We start from the raw sequence: 24,921 nt of genomic DNA, 5'->3' as shown, positions 1-24,921 counted from the left end.
TATTTTAAAACAACCAATTTAGCAGAGAATGTGCTCACATCATTGAGGAATGAGTGAAGTTCTGACATATGATACAGGTCTTTGTTGTTTCACTTTTGTCTTCCTTGTTACAGTAAATAAAAATAACAGCCAGCATTCCTGTCTGAACTATTGGTGATTATTGATTGCAGCCACAGGTTAGCTATGGACAAAGAGTTGGGCAAAAACCAACAAAAGCATTCTATGAGAAACAATTGGTTGCATGAAGTTTATAATAATGAGCATTGTGTATTTTATTATTATTTGCTTATTGTGCATTATACACTTATAGCAACAAAATTTGAAATAAATGTATGGATGTATGTATGCATGTATCTATATGCATTTTTTTCAGAGAACCAGTTGTGAAGCACTCACTAGCACATCTCTGCATACAAGGATACACAAATGCAATAAGGTAACGTGGACTGGAAGTAGATGAGAAAGAAAGAGGAACGACAAGGAGAGGGACATACTAGAGTTGGAAATGATGTTGGTACAAAACTTGGTATTACAGTGTGCAGATATGTGCTATGGTTGGCCACAGATTTGTCTCTCAGCTTCCTAGCACATCTTGTATGAATTTTTGGTGTCTCGGTGAGAAATTATATTTTTCCTAACCTAAAAGCAGAAGGACTTTTATCCTGAGGGTTTGTGTCGAGAAGCAACGTGTTTTTATAAATGTTGATAATATCTTCAGAGCAAACCCTCAGCTAGAGTCACAGAGATGTCCTGTTTGAGACCCTCTCTGAAGGGAGAAAAGTTTTGTCAAAGTATATTTCTGTAAAAGATACATATTGATGTATTTATAGATGAAATAACATGAACTCTGGGATTTGTTTTAAAATTCTTCACAAAAGGAACAAACAAAGAAACATCTTTCAGAGTCAATAATTGAAGCCAGAAGAGTAAAAATATTGATAAATGTTGAAGCTGGGTGATGGGTAACTGGAGATCCATTTTACTTCAAGACAAGATTAAATCTGATTAATGTGTCCTCTGTCTTCTATTTTATAACAGCTCCTCCTCCCCAGTCCCCAACACACCTTTATTCCACTATCCGCATGCTATTCACATGGTGGCAAAAACTGGCTCATTTGACCTGCAGAATTTCCTACATTGTAGATTTGCCTGTTGCTTCCTCGTGGTGACAAAAAGTGTAACTTGAGCAGAGAAATCCGTGAACTTTATCTATTATTCTACAGGAGGGAGATACAAGGCAGGAATGTTTTAAGGTCAACAAAAGGGAAGAGAGATGAGGCCACCTGACCTTAGGCAAGAAATCACAGTAAAGAGGGCACAGCACACAGGGAAGGTGAGGGCGATAGGGGCCAAAAGGGAGAGGAGAGAGAAAAAGAAATGTTCTAGAACATTCAGTTACTCCTGATTTCTCTCTGAGATCTTTGTTTTCCTGCCCCTTCTTTCCTTGGTGCCTCAACCCTCGGGCAGAGTGGGCAGGGGCAGGGCAGCAAGGCGGGTATGTTCCCTCTTTTGGTTGCATTTCTGAGCTAAAATGAAGAAGGGTTTTTCTGTTTTTTTCTTTTGTCAATATATTTCTTTTGAACCACATGCTTAAAAAAAGGGACAAATGCATTTAAAATCAAGTCAGTTTTGAAGGGGCAGCATCTTTATCATCTACCTCCCTTGGGATTCATTTCACGTTCAAGTAAATATAAAACTACTTGCAAAATGGTAGATTAGACCCAGATTTACCCGCAGGTGGCATTTCATGCCGTAACTTAATGGCACTTCATCAACAACGGCTTTTCTGGGCTCACTAATTAGTTCGCTCTCTGTGAAAAGTGCTTTGCCATAATTTTTCATTAACTTCACGAATTACACCATTTGGAACCATATAAGGTGGCTAACGTTGAATGATTTTTAAAACCATTTTACAATCAGAAATTCAAGCACCAAATGCCAGTGACTCAGAGACCATTTAGACATTTGAGATATGACCATAATTAAAGATGAGTTGTAGCAGTTATTTGGATATTGTAGAGTCTTTGAAATGTATGGGCGCTCATACTGACCAACGGTGAGCATCAGCCCCAGTGCATGCCTGCGGCTCAGCTGCAAGCAGAGCGAGTGGGCTCTCCATTCAGGCACACTCAGCTCCAGGCACTTCGGTTTCACAAGAAAATGCCGGCCCCCGCCCACTCCCCCCACCCCCGACTCTCCTCTGAGCTAAGGCAGGTGGTTCCGTGTTCCAGGCAGCACAGAAGATGCCCTCCCCATACTCACCTGGAAGGACAAGGTCATGCCCACAACAATCCAAACCAGGGAGATGCTGGACAACAAAGGGGATTAGTGTTCACGGAGAACTGCCTGGGGGTTTCTCTAGGACCTATCAGTGGGTCTTATCCATGTTTTAGAAAATGGAGTACAACAGAAAGGTAAACGATCAGAGCCTGTTATCAGGATAAGTACTACTTTGTGAAACCTTTGTTTAAATTGTGTATGTGGATGTATGTGTGTGTACTGAGACATAATAGGGAATGTATGTTTTCATGTGAGTAAAAACCTCGGAAAACATGGGGGTGTGAATTTCTACTTTCTCAGAGAACCGGGAAGCAGAGTCATCTGCTGAGCGTGAGGACTGCTGAGGAGGCGTTAGTGCTCTGAGGGGCAATGAGGAGACATGAGACAGTCACCCACAGAGTGGTGGGAATGGGCTGATCCCTAGAAACGGACCAGAAGATGCCTGTCTGTCTGCCGGGAGACACGAGCAATCAACGGGATTGAGTGACATTTACAGGCATACCTCATTTTATTGTGCTTCACCTTGTTGTGCTTTGCAGATACTGCATTTTTTACAAATTGAAATGGTAAGACCCTCTATCAGCAAAAGAGTTTGACTTGCTGAAGGCTCATATGATAGATAATATTTTTTAGCAACAAAGCATTTTTAATTAAGGTATGTACGCTGTACTTTTAGACATAATGCTATTGCACACTTAATACTATATAATATAAACATAATTTTTATATACATTGGGAAACCAAAAAAAATCACATGATGTGCTTTATGCAATATTCATTTTATAACAGTGGTCTGGAACCGAACTCCCACTATCTCCGATGTATGCCTGTACAACGTGAGATAAACATCAAGGTACTTTATTTTTTTGCTTGTAATTATCCATTTGTTGAAAGGATTATTCTGTCTCCTTTGAATTACCATTGAGCCTTTGTTGAAAATTAATCGACCATATGCGTATGGATGTGTTTCTGGGCTCTCTGTTCTGTTCCATTGATCCATGCGTGTTATTTGCCAATACTCACAGTCCTGGTTATTGTAGCTCAGTGCTTTCCACTTGGAGGCAGTTTGTCTCCCCCCAACCTCGCAGGGTATTTATCAAAGTCTGGAAACAGTTACGGTTGTTGTAATCGGTAGGTGGTGTCCTAGAATGCGCAGGGCAGCCTCCCACAACAAAGAGTTATCCAGCCCAAAATATTAATTGGGCCAAGGTTGAGACACTCTGTGTAGCTTTACAGTAAGTCTTGGAATGAGATAGTGTGAACTTAACAAAAGCAGTACTTTGGAGCAGTGGGGAGAATATTTGTGAGAGTAAAACTGGACAACATAGGTAAAAGTGTTGAAAACTTATCCTATGCTAATTAACTGCTAATTTCCTCATTCCTTGTTATTGCTCCTGACCGTGACCACATTTTCTCCTCTTTGCTGTCCTTTCAGTGTGGCTTCTGCCCTTGCTTGGAGCCTACATATTTGACTTCGGAATTCTCACCATGACCAGTTTTCCACAACAGAGTCCTGCTTGTTTTTCCTCTTCACACACATGTGGTACAGAGCCTGGTATTTGTCATCAAAATGTTGTCTCCCCTTTGGCTGCCTGGTTTCTGAGGAGGTGTGCATGGTGAGGACACTTAATATCTACTGACTGCAAATTTCATGTATATAATCCCATATTATTAACTATAGCGACCATGCAGCTTCCTTCATAAAGGGGGTCCAGCCTTCTGGACAAGAAGATGAGAGCCCCAGCTTTCCTGTTCTGTGAGGGCTCTTCAGAGCCAGATTGCCAAAGATGAATGACCTTGATGCCTTTCTCTCATCTTATGCAGATTCTATGCTACATGGCCATCCTGACTATGCAGGTCCCCTGGCCAGGATGGGCCTCAGAGAGTTTGTTACACCTCTTCTAATCTGTAAACTTTCTCTTTTCTGCCATTCATTTAACCATTCATTCTTTCATCCTACGCATGTATCAGGTATGGTGTTATGTCCAAAGACCACAGTAAGGAAACAGATAGAAAGATTCCGGCTCTCACAGAGTTTACATTTTGGCTGTGAAGAGAGTCATCGAGTAGCTTAATAAATGCTCAGTAAAGGTTTTGGAATGAACTGCAATCAGCTCTCCCATGCCGTGTTTCATGGTTGCTTTCACGTTAGAACGGCAGAACTGAGTGACTGAGACAGAGACAGCATGGCCTAAAAGCTCCAAGTACTTATCACTTGGCGTTTTACAGAAACAGCTTGCTGGTCCCAGGTCAGATGCCTTGGATGTGTTCGGGTGACAAGGTCGCCCAGGGAGCCCTCTGTTAGCATGAGGAGGGAAGCAGCACTTGTGGAAACCACCGGTGGTCGGACCCTCACAGATGTGATGATTGGTGGGAAAACATCTTCTTGTCCCACACACCACAGGCTGGACTGGCTTTGCAGAGGAAGCTGCGGTGACTATGGTTAATAATACGGTGTTGTCTATTTGAAACTTGCTGGAAGCAGTTCCCACAATGCACACAAAAAGTCAACTCTGTGAGGTGATAGATGGGTCCATTACTTGAATCCTTTCACAAAGTATATGTAGATCAGACCATCACATTGTACACTGTAAATATATATATATATATAATTTTATTTGTGAATTCTTCCTCAGTAAAGCTGAGGGTAAAAACCCACAAAAAACCCCAAAAGAAACTGGAAAGATTCCCATGTCATCTTAACCTGAGGCAGTTTCCAGGGGAGAGGAGGAAATTTTCTTTCTTCTCGTGGAAAAAATACCCAAAACACTGTGAGTCAGAAATGTCTGTTTGTCTACCACAGTCTGCCCTCCCAATTCCATAGTGTGAAGTGGTGGCTGCCAGATGGCTGCGCAGTCAGGAACTACATCTCCCAGGGTCCTTTGTGTCCAGCTGTGGCCACTTGACTAGTTCTCATCAATGGAATGGGATTGGAAGTGACCCATCATTTGTCACTTTAAAGCCCGTCATTTGGGCTTTAAAGATGTGAGGAAAGGCCTGTGCTCTCTCCATGCTCTCTCTCCTGTCCTGCTATCTGGATGCAGAGTGTTCTGAGGTTCTAGGGCAGGGCTTCTCTAACTTCTGTGCATGTGAGTCGTCTGGAATGAGGGATCTTCTTAAAGGCAGGGCTGGTGAGTAGGTCCGGAGTGAGGCCAGAGGTCTTGCCTTTCTAACGAGCCCCTGGGGATGCCAGTGCTGAGGGGACTCAGACTGCTCTTTGAGAAGCAAGGTTGTAGGGGGTGGTGGAACCATAGAATGAAAGGAACATGGGCTTCTGAACCACTAAACAAAGAAAAGTTCTTCAACCGGCAACTCCTGACCTCACCTGAGTAATAAATAAGGCTTTTGGGGGGTGGGGGTGGGATTTATTTGTTACAACATCTTGCCTTCTGGGAGTGGTTCAGACAATGCACTGCTTCTGTTTGAAAGTGTCCTGGCAGAGTACTCAGGACAAAATCATCCCTGGCTGCCCCCTCCCCTTAATATATTCCAGATGCCTCCTTCACATTTGAAGACATCTATACGAAACTATACTTTAAAACCCTACCAAACTCTCTTACCATTACCTCTTTGATAAAAACCAAGAAAAAAGTCTTGGCTTGTGTTTGTTGACTCAGATTAAAAACAGAGAGTAAAAATATGTTTGGGGATCGGTTATGAATGATCTGCCTTATCTGGTGGGAAGGTCAGCGGAGAGCAGACCATGAGGGTCTTTGATCATGAGAGGTCAATGCAGGGAGCTCAGAGTCTCTTAACAAGAGTGGCCAGTGGGCGAGTAGTAGGGCCCCGGTACAGGCTGCAGGGCGGAGGTTGACTGGAACAGCCCAGTCAAAAGTACAGTCACTCAATGGCTGCAAGACACAAGTGACAGGAGCCTGGGCAGGAAGTCAAGTGGGATACGTGGTGTGTGTGTTAGTGGAAAGAGCTGCAATTAGAGCAGAGAGGCAGAGGGAGTCTGGACCAATCCAAGCTCAAAGCCACAGGGGCCTTTTGTACGCTTCCAGAAAGCATGTATGGGGCAGAGGCCAAATTAATCTAAGAAACTGACCAGCTGGACCCAGTGGGTTAGAATTCAGCCGAGGATACTAGTGGAAAGTCTCTCCTGGGTTACAAGCAAGGAAGGCTGGAACAAGAAGGCCTGCTCTGTCAGCATTGCCCTGATCCTGACCTTCCCTTTCCTAAGTATGAGCCAGAGGCAAGTTCCTCTCAAGCTCCGCTGCTGGCTTTGCGAAGAGGCTGGGCCTGAGCATGAGCAGGAGGAAGTCAGGAGAAGTAGTTACTGGGCTTGTTTTGGATAAAGCACCCGGGTGAGTTGCAGAAGCCAGCCTTCATCCCAAGCGGTGCTCAAATAACACCATCAAGTCCCTCTGTCAAAACATTGTAGAAATTGCAGCAAACCTCAGGAAAATGGCAAATTTTCCACCAGTGACTAGTCAGGGCCACTTACCATGTTGAAACCCATTCTGAATTAAGGGAAACTATATTGGATTTACAGATGAGGCCAGTTAAAAAAATTTCCAACCTTCAGCATGTATTGAGTGCCTATTAAGTGCAGTGTGAGGGTAACTTAGAAACAGGAGACGAATCTGCAACCTGTGCTGTGACGATGGGGAAAAAACAGAGAACCTATAAAGTAAGAGCTGTGAGTCTGTGTACCGATCAGGCATCTGCCCAGGAAAGTGCTTTGCCTTGTTGCAGACTCACCAGCAAGGCATCCTGAGCCCTCCCAGAAAGGCTGGCATCTGCCTGAGACAGAAGTTGGAGAAGGCTGAGCTCAGCGTCACCAGCCTGGGACAGAGGATGGAGAGGAAGGGAGAGAGGGACTAAATATCACGGACAGAGGCAGGGAGTAGGAAGCACAATGGTGCCCCCTCCAGGCCCAGTGTTAAGTACAGGAAACCCACACCTCATCAGGTTGTTCTGCCTAGTGAAAACCTGTCAGTGGCCTCTGGTTGCCTTTTCAATGGAGGCCCTATTGGGCCCCGTGAGATCAGGACCCCTTGAATCTCCAGACTCTTGCTAGCAAGTTCTCACCATCCTCTGGCCCCCTCCAGGAGACCAGCATCCATCCAGCCCTCAGATTTGCAAACCTGGTCACGTGTCCCTCCCTCTCAGGTGGCCAAACCATCCTGATGGACCAAGGGGTTTGCTGGGACACCACCTCAAAGTTTTAAAACCAGGCCAGTCCTTGTCAAACGGGGGTGAGTTGGTCACCTTCTTCTTGGAGGCCCAGACTCCCCCATGTGACACTTGCCCTTGATCAGCTAGTTCTCAGCCCAGCAGCCAATTGCTTAGGAGAAGCCTTCCCAGCTGTGCCTCCCAGCCCCATCAGGCCCCTGCTGGACCCACCTCTGGCTTCCCCACTTCTCCTGTGTAGCTCTTATCACAACCACAATTATGTAACTGGTTGTGGAGTTGGTTTCCTGATGCTTAAGAGACTGTCAGCTCTCTGTGGGGTGGGCAGCTATGGCTAGCTCACTGTGACGGTCTCGGTGCCAGCACCGTGCCTGGCAAAAGGCTCTCACACCTAAGAAATATTTGTTGCATGAGAATCCAGAGCACTACTGAAAATGTTTCTATATCCCTCAATTGACAACATAACAACAGTAATGAAAATGTATATGGACCCAATAGTTACCCTGTGCCAGACTTCAGAGTCCCTCACTGTTTTTCAGCCTGGATGATAACTACATATGCGCCTGCTTTAAAATTGACTAAGCTATCCATATGTTTGTATGTACTTTCTGAGTATATAAGTTATTTTGTCACGATTAAATTGGAGTTCTGGGTATATGTATGTGTATCTGTGTGTTCATGTGCAAGTTTTGTTTCTGTTTGCTCACATCGACTTGCTTTGAGGCACAGCTAAGTCGTTTCAGAGTTAGAAATCCAGATCAAGAAGCAAGACTCCAGGTGTCCCCGGTATGACGAGATAATATAGAAATAATGGGGTGGTATGTCACTGAATCTTATGACTTATCCTAACCTTTAAAATGTGAAACGGGTGGTGTACATGGATATCTGTGTTTGAAGTATGAATCTCTCCATGTCCATTGTTATTTCAACCGCTTGTAGCCCACTTCTACATCTTGTTAAGGACTGGAAAAATAAATTGGCTCATGTCTTTCATGGTGGGAAGTTAAATTTTTCCAGAATCCTTGTTTTCTGTAACAAAGCACTCCTTGTACGCTGATACTTCTGTGGATGTATTTATAATACAGAGGACATGTCTCCTCCCAAATGGTCCCAACTTGACCACAGATGCCAGAATCTCTGGAGTGAGGCCCAGCAGGGCTCAAGGGAGTTGACTCCAAACCTTTATCTTAGACTCAGTGTCTCACCTGAACTTCATTCTCTTTGGAGCATTTCCATCTCTAGTCTGTGATTATTGGCTGGATGAATATTTCCATTTGAGAGACCTGAGAGCCCCTCACACTTTACATGTCAAAAAACTTAGTGATGTCCCTTCTCGATCTGGTTTTCCTCCCATTTTCTCCTGTGATCATCCCTGACTCTTTGCCTCCCATGAGTTTGACGTCTGCTTGCTTGACCTCCTCAACGCATCCCTCCCCTCCATCCCAGGAGCTCAGGTGTCCTTGCCTCTCTCTTGGACTGGTGTTAGTACCTGCCACGCCACCTCCACTTCACTCTGGACGGGACTGCCAGGGCTTCCTTCCACAGCCAAGTGCTGATTTTATCTTTTCTCTGCTAAGAATCCTTCAGTTACTCTCCACTGCTCACTAATGGCATTTATCATCGGCTTGAACCTACCTGTTGTTTAATTCAGCCCCTTCCAATGTAGTCTTGGTCAAAATAAACAATTTACTATTTTTCTGACACCCTACACATTTCCTGACTCTGACTTCACTCGTGCTGTTCTGTCCCTTATGCCTCCCCTGCCTCTTAAAATCCTACCCAACCTTCAGGTCCCAGTGAAAATGCCGTTTATCCAGGATGACTACCAACTGCTTCCAACTATTTCCCTACAGTACCCAGACTCCTGTGTTACTCTTTACCGCGTTCTTTCCTGTGCTGATTGTCTTGGTCTCCTAACTAGGTCACAGACAACTTGAGAATAGGGACCGTGTTCTGTTCACCTGTGATCTTCTACAGAGCAGACACTCAACACTGTTTTTAAACTTTTATTAAATGAAGTTAAGTAGGTTTGTCTTTGTGAGTAGTTCCTTTTAGTTCATGCAGTCCCTACAATAATTTTATAAAAATCTAAATTCGATTTCACTTCTATTGATAACATCTACAAATTTTATTACAGAATTAAATATTTCAAAGGATATATTTTCTCTTATATGCATGCTTTATATATATTATATTTAAACTTTGTAGTTGTAGGCTTAACTAATTTAATTTATAAAAAATACCTGCCATGTAATCTGACTGGCAAAGCCAGTCCTTGTGGTCAAGCCAGACAAATAGCGAAGTGACACATTCAGTCAGAAAAAGTCTGAGTTTATTTTAAAATTCAGATAAATGTGGGTGCTAATTCTTAGAGAGGTAGGAGGCCTCCTGGGTGCCTGGGTGAAAGCAGGCATTGCCCACGAAGACAGCTCTTCGGCCCTTCCTGATGTTCTATTTTGCTCTCTCGATTCTCCCTCAGGAAGGCTGCATTCTCCAGTTGTTTAATGTGCGAAAGATGTTTACACCTGGAGATGACGTACCAGAGTAGAAGGCGGGCAGGTGATAGGTGCGTCTCTCTTCTCTAATGTAAAGGGTACTGGTACAGGGCAGGTGGAATGGGCCGTCCACAGGTTTGAAATGCATAAAAATGGAAGTTACAGTTCTAGATATGGATCTCCTTTAAGCTGTCTCTGCCTGTGTCCCCCCTAGAAAGTCTCCGTGTACCCCAGGAGTGGGTGATCCCTGGTGTGAAGGCAGCTGACCTGGCACAAAACCACAGAGGGGGTTCAGGTCCTTGCACACAGACAGAGCTTGTTAGAGTTGCAGAAAATGTGCCCTCCACAAGGGAAGCCACGCTGCTTTGTTGCTCAAAAGATTGCCAGCTTCTTCCAGGTGAAATCATTCTTTAAGAGGCAATTTCTTCAGAAGAAAAGATTTCATCAAACTCTTAGCGCCCTTCAGAATGGATACAGCTCATTTGTGGTTGCCAGGTGCCCTCCTCATGGTGGTGGGGCAGGCTCAGGCTTTCACGGAGTCTTCTCTCACTGCGCTGCCCGGGGGGGGGGGGGGGGGGGGGGGCTGCCCCCAACGCCGAGCAAGGAGAAGGTTTAATTCTAGGATGTTGTTCCACTGTTTGTTTATACCCAAATGTTTACAGCTACAGCTCTTATTACCACCGGCAGTCATAATCATAATCTCGACACATTCAATTAGTGTCCTAAATGAACTAGACACAATGCAGAACTTGTCATTAGACACGGGACCCTTACTATTTTAAGACTTGGAAAGCACTCTTGTGATTTTACAGGCATCCTGTCTGGCACTATGGTTGTCTGAAAAAGATCTCTCTGTTAATTCCAAATTCTTCAGCAATTACGTCATTTGATTTGGCTGGGAATTTGGCCTGAAAAGCAGTAGTATCAACAGGGCAGGGGCAGATTCACCTTTGGGGGGGCCCAAGCTTACATTTCGGGGGAGACTCTTTACGAAAGAGAATATAAAGTGTCAAATAAGCTTCAGGGCTCATGCAAGCTTCAGTTTCTTCAGCTTTACAGCAAATTCACTTCTACTGTGGGAACAGAGATCAGGCTTCTGGCTGAGGACTCACACTTAGGGTCCACATTTCTAACTATTCAAGGCACGTGTGAACCTCCAGAGCCACGTCTTTATGATCTGTGGGGTCTGTGTAATCCACAGCTTGGCCTGTGTATTAGACCCTCCAACTCTCTGCTGAAAGCGAGGATTTCTCTACTAAAAGCTTGGCTTTTATTCCAAGACAGAGGCTACAAATTGCTGGGCTGTGGGTCAGACTTGGTCTGCACTTAGTTTACTGTGGTAGTGTTTCGTCTCTGTTCAGTGTTACTCAAAAATGCGAATTAAACTTCTTGTCATACTTAAAAAACCATAAAATTTCAAATAAAGAACCAGTTTCTCTCCTTCCTTCCTTCCTTCCTTCCTTCCTTCCTTCCTTCCTTCCTTCCTTCCTTCCTTCCTTCCTTCCTTCCTTCCTTCCTTCCTTCCCTTGAGAGACTGAAAGGCCACACCACAGTGGACTTGGACTTGACAAGATGACAGCTTTTGAGGAGGGTCCGTTGGCCCTGCCCCACCTGGCTCTCTTCACCGTTTCATATCTGCCTGCCTGACCTGGGAGACATTTGATTCATGGTGAGGCCCTTGCCCAGGCCAGGGGCCTCCCTCGCCTTCACCCCAGTCCCAGTCCTGTCCTCATTGCTTTGGCTTCTGACTTTTAATCTTTTTGATATTTTAATGACTTTCTTCCTTTTTAAACTAGTAATTAGCTGTGCATAATTAATATTTATACCCCATTTTGTTAACTACATTGTTTTATAAATCTTTTTTTTTTCCAGCTTGCACTTGGTCATTCTCTGATGAGTTCACAAAGAATGATATTTTTATTACAAATATCTTTTGTGCTTCATTTCACACTTCCTATCAGCTTCTTCCCTTTTCTAAAAGTGATACATAGTACATTCAGCTTTTAAGAAATTATACTGGAATAAAAACCCGTCAGTTTGGGACTCTTAGGCCTCCTGTTGCCATCAGTCTCGACGGGACTAGGACTCAGGCTGTTTCTTTGGATTGTAATCCCCTTGACGGCACGGTTGGCACTCCCTGCCACCACGGAGCACTCTCTTCTCCCTGATGCACACGTAATACTCGGCAAAAGGGAGATTCGGCCATTCATTGTGGACCTCTACACTGCTGTTCTCGAAATTTAGTGTAGGCTGCTGCGTAAACTCCTTGGGATTTTTTGCTTGAAAAAAAATTCAGAATTAAAAGGAAAAAATGTGATGAAATTTACTGTTGATTAATTTTAAGTCCTTTTGGGAATAAGGCTCAGTATCACTTAGTGCAGCAAACCACAGGAATATACTACCAACCCATAAATGATACAGTGAGCTGACAGGAAAGTACCAACTACAGTACCTATGAGAAAACTCTCAGTTTACTTGGGTGAAAAATTCAAGTTTTTTTCCCCCTTGTAATTCCACTGCATTTGGCTTAAAGAAAGCTTCAAAGAAGTCCTGTTTGGGGCATTCAGCTTAAGTGTACTTAAAAAAAATGTATGAAAACTACAGTTAAAAAAAATTAAATCCCAGTAATTATTTACTCAAATTAACACACACCCTATATAGTTGGAAAAAGAAAAGATTTTTGGATATATATTTTATTTGACAGTGTTTTAGAATATCATACAGTAAACAAGATTTCTGTAAAAGTTAATTTATCCATAGTGGTGCGTTTCATAAAAATAGTTGCTCACTTACAGTCTTTCTGTGACTATTAATACATGGAATTATATTTATAGAGATACAGCTGTACAGGGTAAATTCACAGCTAACACTACACAGAAATATTATTTGGAATGGGATTTAGATGATGTGCTGTCTTCACAGGTTATGGATTACAGCTGCATAAAGCAATTACTGCACAAGTAGTAGCTGTGAACTGTGCAAATTAGAGTTTATGCAAGCGTAATCTCAATTTTTTTATCCTTTTGTAACACATGGAAAATAATGTCAGAGGATACAGTACCGGGACGTGCAGCTACACTACAGAAGCATTGTCCAAAACCAGATTCAATAAATTAATGGCAAACTACGCTGGATTTCTAGTCCAGGGGAGAAAGACTAATTGAGATTAAACCAAATGTACTGTAAACTGCTACATGTGTTTGTGCTTTTGTTTATGATGAATGGGCTCCATTTTTGGAAATTGCTTTACAAGCTGCAAGACACTTCACTGGAGGCTTTCAACCATATTTTCCTCTTGTCAAACAACCGCACTACTCCTTTGCTTCATGAAAATTAAACAGCGAGTGCTCAGGATACAGCAATTACAAAGAGGGAAAGGGTCAACACTGGGAGGCTGTTAGGTGAGACCTTGTGTGCTGGACCAGCTCTCCCTGCTTTCCTTATTTGACTACAAGTGCAGGGAGGTGAGGCTCATTTGCATCTGAACTCCTGTAAGGGGCAGTTTACCAGCAGGATGAAGCCTCATTCATTCAGACCATATTCAAGAAAAACTGCCCTCAGAGACATTTAGCCTTTTAATATGTGTAGCTACAAATAAGCAACGTTGTGTGAATAAAAAAAGGGGCTATATAATAAACCGAACGAGCCCAAGGGGTTACGTGGCAGACCTGAAATGCACTGTAACAAAAAGTTACCACACAGGATAGTCTGATCATAAATTCCCATTTCTCCTTTGACTCTAAATGAGTAAAATAAACTGGAAAACCAACACTCTCCAGAGCATTTTCTCAATCCATTGCAACTTGGCTTCTGGGCATTTTCTAAAAAATCCGGCTTAAATAAATTTTTATAAAAGTTTTCTATAAGTTTGGAGATTCTTTGGTTGACAAATGGATACCATTTTTTTTTCCCAAAGAAATATTAAAGCAGCAGGGGAAAAAAAGCAAGCCTTAGAATTTTACTAGGGGATCAAGCGTAGATCAATGAAGATAAACTGAAACATCTAGAGGTTGCTAAAGAAATAAAACTTGGCAAAGACCAGCAGGAAAAAAAAAAGCAAACCAAAAGGAAAGAAAAGGAGAAAGAATAAGGAAAGATAAGCAGAAAAGAATGCTAAAAAGATTTATGTTCTTTAATGAAAATAAATTGGTCATAATGATTTTTTAGTTATCAGGGATTCATTATAGTCTAAAAAATACAGGAGAAACCCTTTGCTTCTGCTCTATGAAAGTGAAAATGAAGTCATGAAAAGAGGGTTTTTAAAAAAGACAATAAAATAAGTAAAATATAACATTGCTGTCAAAGAAGCTACTATCTCTGCTAGCCCGAGACAATGGGAAAGCCTTTTTATAAAGGAACTGCAGCCTTGCCAATCTTGGTTAAACAAATTGTGGTTCTATGAAATTCATATTTTAGATGAAAACCAATTAAGATCTATGAGCTAAACCGCGAAATTCTGACTTACGGCAAACTTCCCTAGGATACAATTTTTAAAACCTTTTTTTCTCTACCACTGAAAACGTACAGAAATATGATTTGATCACAGAAATGGCAGTAAAAATGGCATCACACCAATGAATTCACTAGATTTCTAACTCATCCTGCACTACGCAGAGCACATTGCTGCTAATACCAGTGATGGATGCCACGGGTGAGCCATGGAAACATGTCGTGGGCGAACAGTTCCGAATGTTTCAAAGAAACCTTTTAACCCCTGTCTAGTTATGTCAAGAACAATTTATTTACAACTCTTTAGATCAATTAAAAGATATAATCTTGTCTCAGTTTCAGCTTGCTCCGTGCAGTTTGATTTTTTAAGGCGATATTCCAGTTCGTGATTGCTCTTAACTTGTCCAGTTTCTTGATAGAAAGTTTGGATGATATCCAGATCCTTCATGCAGTGGGGGGAATTTTCTTTCTTTCTTTTTTAAACTAAAGCTACACTGCACTGTCTCTCCGTGACGTTCTTCACGTTATTTTGGTTCTTCCATAGCTGCCAAAGCCCCCGCAGCGGAGCCGGGGGCTTTGGGGTCAGTTTCGGTCTGCGCGAGGAGGCGGGACCGCCCGTGCTCGGTGGACACCTCACGTCGGCGCTCCCAGGCCTCGCTGCCTAGTGGATCTAAGCGTGTGACAGTGAAAATAAATTAAAACGCCGCGAGACGCAACCGAAGAAGAACGGCCTGCAGGCGTCGAGGCGGGGCGGCGGGCCGGGGCCGCGCAGCTCATCTGCCCGCGGCCGAGGCGCCCGGTTTGAGGACGCCGGACAGCTTGTCGGAGCCGGGAACCTTCCAGGGCCCCGGCGCCAGGGCGGCCTTGCGCGCGGGGGCGCCCCCCGGAGGCCGCGCGCCCGCCCGGGACCCCGCGCGCGCGCCCGCCCGGCCCTCGGCCTCCCGCGCGCCGCCGCCCGGCCCCGTGAACGCGGGCGCAGCGCCTGGGCCTTCGCGGCGCGCGAGCTCCGGGCCCGGCGCGGCGCGGGACCCTTCCTTCCCGCCGGCCCGCGCCGCGTCCACCGCGGGCCCGGGCGCCCTGGCCTCCGAGGAGGGCCTGCCGGCCTCGGGCCGCCCCAGGCTGCCGGGCGCCTCCTCGAGCCTCGGCCGCGCGGCCCTGTGCGGGCTCGCCGAGCGCTCCCCCTGCTCCCCGAGGCGCTGCTTCTTCTGGCCGCCGGCTGAAAGCTCCTTTGGTTTCCTAACGTCGTGTTCCCTTTTGATATCCCAAGTCGGGTCTGGGCTTATCTGGTGGGAAGGGTCGGAGGGTGGGGCTGGATGTGATGGAGAGAATGGCGAGAGGACGTCTTCGGGGGAGACGCCTACTTCCTGCAGACCTGGGGAGGCGGCAGCGGGACCACTCCAGGAGTTGGGTTCGTCTGCGGGACAGGAAGCACAGGCGTTAGGAGCCGAGCCGCCGCGCGGGCTTTCGCCGCTCCCGCGACCTCTCTCTCTACGTTAGGGACAGGAGCAGGTAGCCAGGGGCGACTGCTCTCAAGGTCCCAAGCCACCGCCAACCCACCCTCACTGCCAAGAGGGCAGCCGGACGCATCCCTGGGCCTCCAAGTTCTGCCCCTGTCTTTACCCCAGCCCCTTGCCCTCACTGACAGATCAGGGAGGTCACTGCTGAGCCCGGGCCTAATCCATCCCTACACCTTGGCCACTTCTAACTTCTGCTCGTCATCAGGTCTGATGGCCCTCTGTGTATATCTGAATAACCTGGGGAAGTTGTGAAAAATACACATTCCTGGGTGGCCAGACACAGAGATCCCAGTAGGATAGGCCCCAGGAATTTCTCTGCATTTTTAACAGCATCCAGATGATTCTGAAAATGGTCCAAGAACCAAGCTTTGAGAAACACTTGGTCTGAGTTCTCTGGAAAAAGTTAGGAGAGTGACTTTTCCAACCATTAGGTGTCACTTGAAGCATAATTCTTAGCTACCGTCAGTCTCAGAATTTGGATATATTTATGTAAAAACTTTCATTGTTGTCTTTTGGAAATCATTATCCTCAATTCTTTTCAGTAGTTCTAACATTATAAAAGTTCTAGCATTAAGATAAATTATTCTTTCTAGGAAGCCTAGTTTCAACATTTATGTGGGATTTAAGATCTTTAAGAAAGGATTTGACATAATTTACAACAACAAAACACATACGAAATAGAATGATAAAAATGAGAAATGACTTTAAACAATGCAAACACTGGTCAGAAGCCAAGTAGAGGGAGAACAGATGAGTTAGTCACTACTATGAGCACTGACGTTACACTTGAGTTTCTGGCTACTAAAGCAAAATTAAAGCAGGGATAGCAAATACAGTGAACCCTTAATATTTGTAAGGAATATATCCCAAAACCTTGGGAAATCCTCAATTTTGGAATATCCTTCTAGAGTGTAATTGTTCTCCATAGAATTGGTGTATGGTCATGAGTAGGGAGCAAAGAAGGCACATTGGTATCTGGATGCTGCGTGGCAGGCCAGGCACCCTCACTAGCCAAGAGATTCAGCCCCATACACCAGCCTCAGTGCATGTCACTCATATTCCTGCCACTGTAATGTCATGGGTCAGAGTCTGTCTGGGCCCCTTATGCACACCCAGTCCACGGATATCAAGGGTCTACTTTGTTTACAAGTTGAGGATTCTTATCTGGTACCTTCTTATCTGATTCTTATGCTGAATTATAGAGAGAGAAGGAGAGGAAGAGGGCAGAATAGTTCCAGTAATTCTGGCCACCTGTAGAATATCAAATCAGTTGTAAAAATTTTTTTCCTTTGATGTTAAATTTGAATGGGGTATTTAGAGTACAATGTTCTCTTCCTTCTTTCCATAGACTGATATCAATTATTATGTCTACTCACTATGTAGTGGATAAAAAATCCTGAAAAGCATCAGGAAACTGGAATCCAATCCTGCCTCCGGCATTTACCACTGATGGGATTTGGGACCAACTACTCCATCTATCTGAGCCTCAACTTCTCCCTTTATAAGGTGAGGATAAAATGTCTGCCTCATCGAGGTGAGGTGTGGACTTTCAAAGGGCAAAGCACCTTACAATGGAAGGATTAGAACAAGTTTTTACACATAGTTGAGTCAGATTTTTCTCCTGTGCCCCACTGGCTGCCTGCGTACAGACTGGACCACGTTAACTAGTGCACTTGCCAGGCAGGTTTTGAATGAGTGCCGTAAGTCAGCCATTCCCACTGCGGTGATTCCCTGGAGTGGTTTTATTCTACCTCAGGTACCCCTGGTCACCTTGGAATATTCTGAAATCTTCAGATGCAAATGTTTTCTTTGAAAGTTGGAGTACATTCTGCTTCTGAGTTAGAATTTAGAACTCTAACAAATGATACCTCATGGCAATGCCACTAATACAGGAAGACATGGCTCGAAAGAGTTAAAAGTGCTGTTCAAAAGGCCTCACTCGAGGGTAGTAGTGCAATGGTCATCTCTAACTTGGACCACTGTGATGATGTTGCTCATTTTAATAGCTCCCCCTCCCCTGCCATTACATCACACACAGTAGGGTCAATTAGCTGGCCTCCCATTCATTAGTTGTGAGATTCAGGGAGGTTGAGATTATTCACACCATTTCCTGAAGGAGGAACTGAAGCAGAGAGAGTTTACGTGATTTGACCAAGATTGCTAAATGGGTAAGCCAGGAGTAAAATGTCAGGTTTCTTTACTCTTGTTACTTACTGAGAAAATTTTCCTAAGATGTAGCCTTGCAAATAGGATTAAAGTATGTGAAATGGTGCGCCAAGCCAGTGGCCGCTGCTGACCCCAGAATCAAGATCCCAGCAATGAACTGAAAACTTGGCATTTGTTTCTGAACAACTTGCTTACAACGGTAAAGTAGAAGGTGAAGTTATTCAAAATATAAAAATATAAAAAGAATCCCTCTTGTAAAAACACTTCTCAAGTGTTTGTTTATAGATTATTAAATGTTTAATGGGAGAAACTAAAAGCTAAAATGTTCTAAGCCACTACGGATTAAGCATATTAGTCATAAATTAAAATGAACTACCATCACAAAGTAAAATGATTTAAAAGATGGCTGTTTATATATGCAGCTTAATAGTTTTCATTTGGGGGGACAGGAATCTTCCAGTTCAGTGCTGGACATGCGGCATCTGCCCCCGGCTGAGCCACAGTGCTCCATGCAGCGCCAAGGACAGGCTGCAGCGGCCCCTGCCCTGCCCTGCCCTGCCGCATTCCGCATCAAGGTGACAAACAGCTGGTCAGCAAGAGGCCTTCTCGGACATTTCAAACTCCAGTTTTCGTGAAATCTTGATGTGCAATAACCAGAAGAATTAATCCCATTTAGTTCTCATATCTTCAAATCTTATTTTTCTTTCTTTCTTCCCCCTTCTCTTGCTTCCTCTCCCTCCACCTCTTTTTATTTTTTTCTTGAACCTGACCACCGACTAATGAGTGTGATCACGCTCATTGATGAAGTACCTGTCCAGGAGTACGAGCTCCAAACATCCTTCCTGTGTGAGATATTCGAGCTAGAATTAAAAATAACGGACATCTGGGAAAGATGAGAAGAGCCACATGGGCCTGCTGGGATTTCTGCAGCTCCTTTGTCCAACCAATGTCTCAGTCCAACAGATGACGTTAGAAAGGAAAAAGCCTTTTATTCTGAACCATCTTCCTCCACCCATACTGGCACCTGAGTGAAAATGCTCTAGTCAAAGTCAAATCCAGAGGCCATGGTTCTGTATTTATCTCAGGGCTTTATCTCACCACGTCCCCCAACAGACCACTCCCAGAAACAAGCTGGACTCTTGGCTGCCATACACTCCACTCTCCGGCTATCTGTCTGTCCCAGCACTCTGGCAGCTCCTTCTCAAGTTACTTTGCAGGTTCCTCCTTTCTTTTACCTAGCCTCTAATGTTGGCATTCCTCAAGGCTTGGTCTTAGGTCATTTTCTTTCCTCATAGTCTCCTAGGTGTTCTCATGCATTCATGTAGTTTTTATAGAACACCAGTCCTGAATGTTTCTGCTATGCTCTGTGCTGCTATGTCCATCTGTCTACCTGACCTCTCCACATGAATATATTAGCACCTCCACTTTAACAAGTCCAAAATGGAAATCTTTTCTTCCCAAGCCTATTTTGTGCTCTTTCCTTATTTCTGTATGCTGGTGAATGGCACAACTATCACCTGGCGTCATCCTTGATTGCTTTTTCTCCCTCACCTCACAAGTGCAGTCCACCTGCAAGCCACATTAGTCTCAGATATACATGGACTCTGTCAACTTCTGTTCACCCTCACTTTCGCCACCCTAGTTCAAGATATAGGACAGTCCCTGGAAGATGGGAACCAGTGTGGGCTGTCCAAGATCATCACTCTTAAAAGAAGGCCACAGTGTGAGCGGATATCTTTCATAAACCCTTGGCACATTCTTACAGACAGAAACTGTAAAAATGAAGTTTGGTGTTGTTCAGACAAGAGAAGTTAAGTGTGGTATACTGGGAACCACACACCCTCCCCCCTGAGCTCGGAGCCCAGGACAACTAACCTAGTTACCACATGCAAGAGGTGGGCCTGCCAAGCTATTGTTTCTCACATGGGCAACTGCAATAACCCACTCTTCCCTTTACTTCTACTCTTGCCTACCTCCAGAATTCTCCATACAGTATCCACAAGACCTCTTTGAGATATAGATTAGATCACACCATGCCCTTGCTGGAAAGTTTTGGTAAATTCTTACCACTTAGATTAAAATCCAATATTAGTAACATGATCCACAAAAGCCTGCCAGCCTCCCGGCTTCCTCTCCCTTCACCCCCCATTCTCCACACACCCTGGCCTCGGTTCACGTCCTCAAATGCACCAAGCTCATTCTCTGTTCTGGGATGTCACTGCTGACTCCTCTGTCCGGAACGCTCTCCCCCAACTATTCACATAGCACATTTCTTTTCACCCTTTAGGACTCCTGAATATCAGCTCAGGGAACCCCAATCCACAGCAGATGCTCTGCTCTCCTCAAGAGCATCTTGTTTTTGTTTCCTCATAGTACTTGCAATTTGTAATTATGTATTTGCCTCCTTATTTGTTTAATATCATCATTCAGCCTCTATTATGGAGGGCAGTGACCACCCTGGTCTTGTTTGTGACAGGGGACTTCACACCCAGAATACTGTCTGACACAAGAGTAAGCGTGCAATGAATATTTGATGAAGAAATAATTCTATTCCACAAATTGAAATGGAAGACTTGAAATCAAATGACTACTTGAGGGAATACTTCAAGGCAAAAGATCTTCAGTTAAAGAATAATCGGCCCCAATGAGGTCTGTGTTTGTGATTTTTGTCAGTTTTTAGAGAGAGAATGGTGATGAAATGATAATGCACATTTGAAGTAAGAGAGGAAATAAATTAGTTTGGAGGGAAGAATGCAGAAAGAGGATACCAGCAACAGAAACTACCAGGAGGGAACCCAGAAAACCTGGGATTTATTTACTTATTTATTTTTTAAAAAGTATATTGCATTGATTATGCTACTACAGTTGTCCCATTTTTTTCTCCCCTTTATTCCTCCCCGACCTCCACCCCTACTCCCACTAGCATTACCCTCCTTAGTTCATGCCCATGGGTTGTACATATAAGTTCTTTGGCTTCTCCATTTCCCATACTATTCTTAACCTCCCCCTGTCCATTTTGTACCTATCATTTATGCTTCTTATTCCCTGTACCTTTTCCCCCATTCTCTCCCCCCTCCCCCACTGATAACCCTCCATGTTATCTCCACTTCTGTGATTCTGTTCCTGTTCTAGTTGTTTGCTTAGTTTGTTTTGTTTTTGTTTTTAGGTTCAGTTGTCGATAGTTGTGAGTGTATTGTCATTTTACTGTTCACAGTTTTGATTTTGTTCTTTTTCTTAGGTAAGTCCCTTTAACATTTCATATAATGAGGGTTGGGTGATGATGAACTCCTTTAACTTGACCTTATCTGGGAAGCACTTTATCTGCCCTTCTATTATAAATGATTGCTTTGCTGGATAGAGTAATCTTGGATGTAGATCCTTGCCTTTCATGACTTTGAATACTTCTTTCCAGCCCCTTATTGCCTGCAAGGTATCTTTTGAGAAATCAGCTGATAGTCTTATGGGAACTCCTTTGTAGGTAACTGTCTCCTTTTCTCTTGCTGCTTTTGAGATTCTCTCCTTATCTTTAACCTTAGGGAATGTAATTATGATGTGCCTTGGTGTGTGCTTCCTTGGGCCCAACTTCTTTGGGACTCTCTGAGTTTCCTGGACTTCCTAGAAGTCTATTTCCTTTGCCAGATTGGGGAATTTCTCCTTTATTATGTTTTCAAGTGAGCTTTCAATTTCTTGCTCTTCTTCTTCTCTTTCTGGCACCCCTATGATTAGGATGTTGGAATGTTTAAAGATGTCCCAGAGGTTGCCAAGCCTCTCCTCGTATTTTTGAATTCTGGTTTCTTCATTCTTTCTGGTTGAATGTTTACTTCTTCCTTGTGCTCGAAATCATTGATTTGAGTCTCAGTTTCCTTCTCTTCACTGTTGGTTGCCTGTATATTTTTCTTCATTTCACTTTGCATAGCCTTCACTTTTTCCTCTATTTTGTGACCACACTCAACCATTTCTGTGAGCATACTAATTACCAGTGTTTTGAACTCTGCAACAGGTAGGTTGGCTATTTCTTCATCACTCTTGGATCAATCTGTTTTTTCACTTGGGCTGTATTTCTTTGTCTTAGCATACCTGTTATGTAGTAAAGGGCAGGGCCTTAGGTATTCACCAGGGCGAGGCAACCCACATCACTGCGTTATGGCTCTGTATGTGGGGGAGGGGTCAGAGAGGGACAGTGCCACTTGCTCGGCTCTCCACTGGCTTTCAATCACTTCCTCAGCTACTCACAAGCAAATTGGGCCCTTCTGATGCTGATTCTTGGGTGGACGGGTTTGTGTACATTCCAGGACCCTGTGAGTCTCTCCAATAAACTCTACTGCGAGGCTGGGAGTTTCTCTGACCACCGCAACCCCGACAGGTTTTCACAGCCAGAGCTTTTGAGATTTTCTTTTCACATGCTGGAACCCTGGGTTGCGCAGTCTGTTTGCTCCCCAGTTGTTCCTCCCAGTTTATCTGCACGCAAATGTGAGACCACCTGGTCTGCCAGCTGCCGCCTCACCGTGCATGCTCTCCACCCTGACTGGTCGTCTCCGCCCCTCCTACAGTCTGAATGTTACTTCTTTAACTCCTTGGTTGTCGGACTTCCATACAGTTCGATTTTCTGCCAGATCTGGTTGATTTTTGTTTTGAAATTTGTTGTTGTCTTTCTTTTAATTGTGTAAGGAGGCAAAGTGTATCTACCTACATCTCCATCTTGGCCAGAAGTCCTCCCTGGAATTTATTTATAAAAAAATGTGTATTTATTCTCACATTTACACTTCAGGCACCTTTAAAGTACCCTCCACTTCATGCAATACACCTATTGGGACATTTTTTTCCTCTGCTCAAAACAGTCTTTGAACTTGTTGATTTTGATGCCTTTTAGTGCTTCTGCTGTTTTTTGTTTCACCTCTTCCACATTGGCAAAATGTTTCCCTTTGAGGACTTTTTTCATTCCGGGAAACAAGAAAAAAGTTGCTCAGGGTGAGATTGGTTGAATAGGGAGGGTGGGGCATGAGGGTCATGCTGTTTTTGGTCAAAAACTGCTGAACACTCAGTGTGGTATGGGCAGGTACAGTTGTGAATCACCCACCATGAAATGGGCAAATGTGTTGAGTCTTCAAAAAAAGATCACTGAAGCTGAACGTAGCCTTTCATGAAAACACCAGCAAGTACCCTGATACAGATAGGCTCATAGAACACTCACTTAGTGGGGGAAGCCTGTACTACAAGGGACCCACCCTCCAGAAGATAATTGTGTTTTGGGGGGGTTCCCCCCTTATACATTGGGAAGAGTTCTTAGATTTCATCAGTGTTCCCTGGGATGGAGAGGGACAAAGAGAAGCTCTGGATACAAGAACATGTGGTCAAGTTCCCCTGACATTTAACAGCTGTTCTTTCCCTTGTTTACCTTACAGCCAAGGTGATGTAATGACTTTGCTTAAAGGAGCTCCATCCCTGGGGAGGCAACCAACTTGCCCTTGAAGGTTCAGATGAACCACAGGTAAGAGAGACCCTAAATATTTCACACTCCCCTGCGGGAGAAGCAAGGCCTTCTCCTAAGTTAGGATCAAGTTCTTCCCCTTCCTGCTGTCAGTTCTAGCCAGTTTGGATGTTTCGTATAATGCAGACTGATTAATACATAAATATATATTATTAGTATACGCACACACACACACACACCATTATCTTTAGTTAAAAGCTGTATTATTTCTTAAATTATCTTACAGGAACCCAGAGTATTGAAAAATAAAATACACTCTTTCACTTCATATGCCTGAGATGAACAAAACAAGACAAACAAAATACCTCATCTACTATGTTTCAACATCTAGTTTATCTTATGGAATGTAGCCCAAGTGACAGGAATAAACTACTTAATTGCAGACCTGCATTCTTGATTCTCCCAGGTGGCTCGTATATCCAGCAAAAATTTGTGCAGAAAAGGAAAATATAACTCAAATCAAGGAAGAAATAATTTTATCCAAATGCTGAAGGTAAGGGAGACCACTCAGAAGGGAGCCAGGGATTATCTCAGGGGAAAGGGACCTGCCTCTTGCCTCACCTAATAGCCTTAGGGCTTCCATCTTTGGACCGATTGATCCCCCATGCCCTGAATACGGGCTCCCACACTGCTTGCTTTCTTTCTCTCACTGCGGTACTGGTACACAGAGCATAATGGCTGCCTTTGGATTAGGGTGTTTAAGGAAGGCAATAAGACCACCATTGGTTACAATAATAATGGCAATAGCTGACATTGATTGAAGTGATTACTGGGTACCAGACACTCTTCTAAGACTTTGAAATGTATTTACTCACATGAAAACTTGCCCATTTTACAGATGAGGAAACTAAGGCACAAAGAGGTTAAGTAGCTTATTTAAGGCTGCATCGCTGGTAGGTAATAAGGCAGGGTTGTCGAATGACTTTCTGAAGTGGGTGATGTTCTACGAGCTCAGCTGAGGCACTGTTATAGGACTCCTTCACTACCCACTATTTTGAATGAAAAAGGGGGCTCATTTCCTCATCTGGAGCAGCATGACAAAAGCTAAAGTGAAGGTCAGAGGCAAATCTATCATTACTCCAAATGGCGACTCTGAAATGCAGCTTGTGTTTGAACTGTGGACACAAAAGGACAGTTGCCATAGTTAGGGTGTTGATTTGTGAAAATGCTGGAAGTATGAGTAAGAGTCAGAGAATAATGAAATTACATTTCTTAAGAACAGGGATAATACTATGAACTTTAAAAATATACCTCACAGTGTCACACCTTAAACCTGAATTGAATTGAAAATACTCATGCTAGATATTGGAAACACTGTCAGTTTGAGACATAAATACTTTTACTGCTCAAAATTATTCTGCAAAGAAGTTCATGGATTTTGTAAGTGTTA

The 24,921-nt window shown here is 43.9% G+C and overlaps 1 protein-coding gene across 1 annotated transcript in view; it reads right to left on the bottom strand.

Annotated features, from left to right (window-relative positions):
* Positions 1-12,609: 12,609 nt before the first annotated feature.
* MAGI2 (membrane associated guanylate kinase, WW and PDZ domain containing 2) overlaps positions 12,610-24,921 on the bottom strand; it is a 1,366,741-nt gene continuing 1,354,429 nt past the window's right edge. The window contains 1 exon segment of the mRNA XM_053926810.1: positions 12,610-15,774. Coding sequence (XP_053782785.1) covers positions 15,134-15,774 — 641 coding nt within the window. The 3' untranslated portion in view covers positions 12,610-15,133.

The sequence above is a fragment of the Desmodus rotundus genome, chromosome 6 (genome assembly GCF_022682495.2).
Source record: "Desmodus rotundus isolate HL8 chromosome 6, HLdesRot8A.1, whole genome shotgun sequence".
Lineage (NCBI taxonomy): Eukaryota > Metazoa > Chordata > Mammalia > Chiroptera > Phyllostomidae > Desmodus > Desmodus rotundus.
This window is presented reverse-complemented; position numbering and strand designations above follow the sequence as displayed.